General features: G+C 51.6%; 1 protein-coding gene across 1 annotated transcript in view; it reads left to right on the top strand.

Annotated features, from left to right (window-relative positions):
- The first annotated feature begins 1,089 nt into the window (after nucleotides 1-1,089).
- Nucleotides 1,090-6,804, top strand: part of LOC135975479 (uncharacterized) — a 500,168-nt gene continuing 494,453 nt past the window's right edge. Inside the window, exons 1-3 of the mRNA XM_065566528.1 lie at nucleotides 1,090-1,096; nucleotides 1,215-1,511; nucleotides 3,358-3,651. Coding sequence (XP_065422600.1) covers nucleotides 1,090-1,096; nucleotides 1,215-1,511; nucleotides 3,358-3,651 — 598 coding nt within the window. The remainder of the gene's footprint in view (nucleotides 1,097-1,214; nucleotides 1,512-3,357; nucleotides 3,652-6,804) is intronic.

Here is a 6,804-nt window from a genome sequence, read left to right as displayed (position 1 = left end):
TCACAGCGGGGTAAGTCGGCTGCGATACGTCGAATTCAGCTACGCTATTCACGTAGCTGAATTTGCGTATCTTAAATCGACTCCCCCCTGTAGTGTAGATGTACCCTAAGTGTGCCGGGATCTGATTTATACTGCTAGGTAGTGCCATGGCAGACATTATAGGAAGCCCTGAGCCAGATGTGCCTTGACAATTCGACAGTGCCCTGGGACTTGGAGAGGGTCCAGTTCCCAGCCTGCCACAGTCTCTCCCTGTGACCTTAGACCAGTCACTTCCCTTGGGGATCCACAAGGAGACCAATGGTGTTTTGTGCCAAAATCCCATTGAAATTTGTTGGGGGCCTAACTCTTTTAAGCGCCTGATGCACTCTGGGCCTCAGTTCCCCCAATTAGAATGGGGATAATTCCTCCTTCTTGCCTCTCAGGGGTGGGGTGATGGCACATGCACGAATGTCCATGGCATACAAAGATGCCAGGATGAGAGGAGCCATCTTACCCCTGGATTTGGCCGTGGGCTGACCGCTGTTGGAATCCTGCATCCAGTTCTGGTCTCCACCATTCAAGGATGGTGATAAATTGGAGAGGGGGCAGAGCAGGGTTAGGGTTCTGATTAAACGGTTGCAAAACCTGCCTTAGAGTGAGAGACTCTAAGAGCTGGAGCTGTTTAGCGTAACAACGAGAAGATTCCTATCTGGGGAACAGAAATTTGATAATCGATGGCTCTTCAATTGAACCGACAAAGATCAAACACAACCCAAAGGCTGGGAGCTGAAGCTAGTCAAATTCTAACTGGCAATAAGGCGCAGATTTTAGCAGTGAGGGGATTCACCACTGGGACAATTCCCCAGGGTCAAGGTAGATTCTCCAGCACTGTCGATTTTTGAATCAAACCTGAATATTTCTCTCAGAGATCTGCTCTAGGTCACAGAGGAATCAGTTCAGGGAAGTCCTAGGGCCTGGGTGACACAGGGGGTCAGACTCCATGATCACAATGGTCCCTTCTGGTCTTGGGATCTATGAAAAGATCCCAGAGGGAGGGGGAGAAAGAGAGAGGGGGGGGGGTGGTTCATTTGCCATGGTGTATTTACCAGTATGGGGGGTGGGTGCTGGGCAGTGAGATGAGGCTGGCTCACCAGGACTCATCTCTTCCCTTTCTCCCTTCTCCTTATTCCTTTATGGCCTCTCCCTCTGCACTGACCCCTCTGCCTCTGTTCTAGATCACCCGCCGGCTCCCAAGCTCTCTTGGGACCCCGAGTACACAGTGTATCTCCCAGGGGAGCGGGTTACCCTCACGTGCTCGGCTCCTGGGGATGAGCTGGCTTCGGGATACAGATTCTTCTCTCAAGAAGGGCAGCAGGAGCCCAGCGCAGTCCAACCCCCGAATGAAGGTGCCCGGCTGGAGCTCACAGCTGCGAAGGGAAATGTTGGGACATACACCTGTGCGTACTGGAGATGGGAATCCAATCGAGAGATCTCATCTAGGAACAGCAGCTCCGTCTCCATCCCAGTGACAGGTGAGCCCCTGTTTTTCCTGCTGTTTGATGGGAGAGTCGCTAGGGATCTGACGCCCACCCTGTGACAGAGCCTCAGGTGCGGTGCTCTAGAGTCGCTCTTGAGCAGTCCCTGGGAGGGCCCCTTCCCTGTGTCAGCCCCCGTAGGGTCACAGTCTCACTAGGGGCCATTTGGCTTCAGCGTCTCCTGGGACCGAACCTTGGAGCCTTCAGCACCCCTGGGTCACGCCTCGAGCTCCCCGCAGTGACACCACCTCATTGCACACCTGAGACAGACACTTGCACACCCAAAGGGAGCAACGCGCCCCCACCGTCCTTAAACTGCAGTGACTCTCAGCTAGTGCGGTAACAGCAGGAGGTTTATTGGCTATTTCGGAAACAGCGTAGAAAGTCCTTAGTTACCGTTGAGAACAGAAAGTTACAGAAAAGTCCATCTGGGTCAGTCCGGAGTCCAGAGTCCTCTGACCCCTCTGTAGTCCCAGTCCCTGAGCGTCTTCTGCTTCCAGTAGCCCACACTTAGCAACCCCACCTGGCCCCTCCTCAGTCCTTTGTTCTTGTTAACAGAGAAACTTTGTCACCTGACTCTTCTCCTTAGCCCTTTGTTCTCCAGCTGGACACAGCCCACTGCCTTCCTGCAGAGGGGGGGCCATCCATGGTCGTTAGCTCCTAGACATGAAATGTCCAGGAAATTGGAGTGACCATTTTCTTGTGGGGCTCTTCCTGGGCATGGGGCCCCATACTCCAGGCTGCTAGCCATCAGCCACACCCAATATCTGGGTCTCTGCAAAGCGTGAACAATCTTTTCCCACCACCTTGTTAGCCATGCAGCACATAGGGGAAACTGAGGCATGCACCCTATTAATAGAGAATTGCCATATGGTGACACAACCCAACGTCTCAGCTTCATTCCCTGCCTCTAGTCAGGGCCACTCCCTGCATCTCAGACACTCTGTGGTGAGCACGGGGGAAATCAGTCATGATTTCTATCAGGCAGGGATTGGTTCCTGTCATGTTACCCTGACCCCTGCTGGCACCAATACTCCAGGATCCTGTCCTGCCTTCGTGTATCAGAGGGGAAGGTGCTACCCTGAGGTGCTCGGCATTCGGGGGTGAAAGCACCATAGGATACAAATTCTTCTCTCAAAGCAGGGATTTGGTCTCCTAAGAGTTCCCTGGTCCCAGTGGAGTGACCAGCTGATGCTCACAGCTGAGGCAGAGACAACTCGTCCCGTACCCCTGCTGTGCACTGGGCAACCCAGTCCAGCCAGCGGATCCCACACAGAGTGTCCCTGCCTCCTGCTGGCAAACATGTGGGCACTGTGCAGGGTTGGGGCTCAGCGAGATACAGGGGAGCAGAGAGAGGAAACGCGGTGGGTGGAAAAACTCCCCCTCCCTTCCCCACATCCACACTGGCTTCCTCATTTCTGTGCAGTACTTTCTAGCTACTGCTAGGCAGGTCTGATGGTCGGCTGACGGGTTCTCCCCCCTCTTCTGCCTCTGCCCCCAGAATGGAGAAAATGGGGTGAATACCCTGACGGGTACATCGGGATGCAGGTCGATTCCATACTGGGTGCAGTGTGAAAGTGTCTAGGGCTGAAAATTCCTCTTCTATTGGGTTGCGGTAGATGCGGGGGTGCAGCGTGGTTCTATGTTGGGGTGCAGTGTAATATTGGGGTGTGGTGTGATGCTAGATTGGGGTACAGTGGGATTGCAAGGGAGCACCGATTCCTCTATGGGTATCCCCTCCCCCCACTACTGTCAGCCAGTAACAACCTTCTCCCCAGCATCTCCTTCTCCTGGCTCTGAGCCCCTTCTCCTGCAGTGAAATCTCACCCGTTGTCTTTTCCAGACATCCCGGCAGCCCCCACCCTCTCCCTGAGCCCCCCGCACCAGCTGTACCTCACCGGGGAGTCTGTTCGGCTCACGTGTTCGCCTCCCCGTGGAGATGAGGCAGTTACAAGATTTCAGTTCTACAAGTACAGGGGAAACAACATCTCACCTGATGTCTTACCCAACTCCTGGGCCACAAACTTTAAATTGAAGCCAGAGCACTCCGGGTGGTACACCTGCCTGTACTGGATACGCCCATCCGGAAGGGAGATCCCATCTGTGCAGAGTGCCTCGGTCTCCATCTCTGTGAGAGGTGAGTGCTGTGCTTTCTCCAGCTTCCCTTGGTGCCTTTGCTTTATGGAGTTAATGAGATGAATGTCGCACACACAGAGCAGAGCTGGTCATCTCTAGCAGGGGGTAGTGGGGACACACACACACACACACACACACACACAGTCTCTCTCTCTCTCTCTTACTTTCTGTTGTATGACAGTCAGTCCCTTCCTGTTTTTTCAGCCCCCCTCCCAGCTCCCCAGCTCACCGTGTCCCTGCAGCAGCCTGTCTACATAACTGGAGAAGCTGTGACCCTGACGTGCTCAGTTGCTGGGTTTGAGAAGTAGCCGTGTTAGTCTGTATCCGCAAAAAGAACAGGAGTACTTGTGGCACCTTAGAGACTAACAAATTTATTGTAGCATAAGCTTTCGTGGGCTACAGTTGCTGGGGCGTCCACTGTGGCCCGGATCCAGTTCTTCAGGGACAACCAGAGAATTGACAACAAGGGATTGTTCTTACCTGGTTACAGTTACACTGATTTCATTCAGCTGTCAGGGGTGTCGGGATCGCGTGCCAGAGCGTACACCTGTGATTACTGGAAGATGGAGTCTGGGCGAGAGATCCCATCAGAGATGAGCCGACCCATCTCAGTAGCAGTGACAGGTGAGACCCCCTGTCACCCTGCCATGGGGCAGCAAACGGCAGGAATCTCTGCTCCATCAGCTCCACACAGGGCTGTTAGGGGCTTATTCCTTCATCCTCTCACTTCCCTGGTCCTTCTCGCATGAACAGAGAGCAACAATACCCGAAGTCCGAAGGTGCAAACAATTCAATGCTTATTGGGGTGAACTTCCAGCAAGCAATGATTTCAATTTCCTTCCTTGGTGTCCCCCTTCCCAGCTCTGACACCACAGAGCCTTGCCTGTATCCCTGTTCCCATCCCCCCCTTACTTCCTGATTGACTGCAGACTATATAGTAAAACTTGAGTTCTGCTTAGCTATACCTTAACCAATCATTTTACTGAAATTTAACTGGTAACCAATCCTAACATATTGTAACATGATTATTTCACCAATTATACCCCACCACCTTAATTGGTTTACACCCAGCAAAATTAAATATACAACAGACAGAAACAATCACAGAACAATCAGAAGAGAAAAATGAGGGGGGATTTGATAGCTGCTTTCAACTACCTGAAAGTGGGTTCCAAAGAGGATGGATCTAGACCGTTCTCAGTGGTACCTGATGACAGAACAAGGAGTAATAGTCTCAAGTTGCAGTGGGGGAGGTTTAGCTTGGATGTTAGGAAACACTATTTCACTAGAAGGGTGGTGAAGCACTGGAATGAGTTACTTAGGGAGGTGGTGGAGTCTCCTTCCTTGGAGGTTTTTAAGGTCAGGCTTGACAAAGCCCTGCCTGGGATGACTTAGTTGGGATTTGGTCCTGCTTTGAGCAGGGGCTTGGATTAGATGACCTCCTGAGGTCCCTTCCAACCCTGATATTCTATGATTCTAACCAGACAGAGATTATACAGACAAACAATAGGGAAGTGGGGACTACAGTGATAGAACAACAAAGAAATGAGGATTTCACATCCCAGCTATTGATTAATAAGTGATTTGTTGCCAGACCGGATGCTACCAAACTAAGTTCTCTTTAACCATCTTAAGATCTGTTTCTTTATCTGGTGGGGATGGGCACTATCAGGACAGGATTGTCTTCCTAACAGCCCATCCCACCTTATTTCAGTGGGGCTGGTTTGAGATGTGAGGATGTGACCGTTTGCTTCCCACCTTATGGCTGCCCCTGCTGCTTAGCCAAAGGCCTTAGCCTAAGAACAAGGCCTCAGACTGTCCTAGTGAGCGAAGGCCCAGACACAGGCAGACAGTGATTTTGATTCGTGTTTTGTACGTCTATAACTAGCTAAGTGATAAGAATACACCTAAATTCTTAAAGTCTAGGCCTTTGCAGACAGTCCTGAATATCGATATCCTAACAAGGGCACCCACTGGGTCAGTTTCACCCCCCACTCCGGTTAGTGCCAATCCCTGGGTCCTTGGGTACCCTGGTAGTTTGGAGGTTCGGGGGGAGGGGTCCCAGTGAGCTTCATGGGTCTCAATCCCTCCTCCCTGGCACCACTGGAGCCCTTTGGAAGGGGGGCACCAGAACTGTGCAGAGCAGCTTGGGATGAAGGGGAGGCGGGAGAATCTCTGGGTGTGGCTGGCTAAGGGGGCATTAACTTATTTCATACTGGGGGGGATGTTATTATTTACTTGAGTAGGATGTCATTTCTAAAGAACATTCTCGCCACCCTCCCCCACCCCCCTTCAGTCCGTCCATCCGCCCCCAAGCTCACTCTGAGCTCACAGTACTTGATATTTGTAAGTGGTGAATCTGTGACCCTGACATGCTCAGACCCCGTCTCCTGCTGTTTGCTCACCCTGTGGCTGGGTATCTCTCCTCCAAGTATCGGGTGTGACACAGCTCAGTTTCTCAGCTCCAGATGGAGCCGTCCACCGGGTCAGTTTCAACCCTTGTCTCTGCTCAGTGTCACTCCCTGGGTCTCTGGATCCCCTGGTGGTTTTGGAGGGGGCATAGCTGCTACTTTGGAGTTCGGGGGCTGCCACTCAATAGTAACATTGAAAACGTAGGGAGGTTTCATGAACCAAACTCCAAATCTCCCCCATCTATGGTCTCTGTCAGGCCCTGGTGTCATAGAATAATAGAATATCAGGGTTGGAAGGGACCTCAGGAGGTCATCTAGTCCAACCCCCTGCTCAAAGCAGGACCAATCCCCAACTAAATCATCCCAGCCAGGGCTTTGTCAAGCCTGACCTTAAAAACCTCTAAGGAAGGAGATTCCACTGTTTTATATTTGGGGGCAACAGTTTTAGGAAGAAATCACTGGAGACACAGAGAGCTGTAAACCTTGGAGCAGCCATTTATTGCCACACACAGAACTAACCAACAGCCAGCCAAAACTGACTGGGCTATCCCCTAATAATCTAACTCAGTTGCCATAGCAACACAAGATTCTATTACCACAACAACCAAATACACAATATATTCCTCCCCCCTTAATAAGAATGTCCCCTAAATAAAACAAACACTAAACTAGAGAAGGAGAGTAGACTGCCTCCGTTCCCGGCTAAACCCTGGGGATTATTTTGCCCCATAACTGTGGGTTCG

The sequence above is a fragment of the Chrysemys picta genome, chromosome 13 (assembly GCF_011386835.1).
Source record: "Chrysemys picta bellii isolate R12L10 chromosome 13, ASM1138683v2, whole genome shotgun sequence".
Lineage (NCBI taxonomy): Eukaryota > Metazoa > Chordata > Testudines > Emydidae > Chrysemys > Chrysemys picta.
The sequence above is the reverse complement of the archived record's forward strand: the minus strand, read 5'-3'. Positions and strand labels throughout refer to the sequence as shown.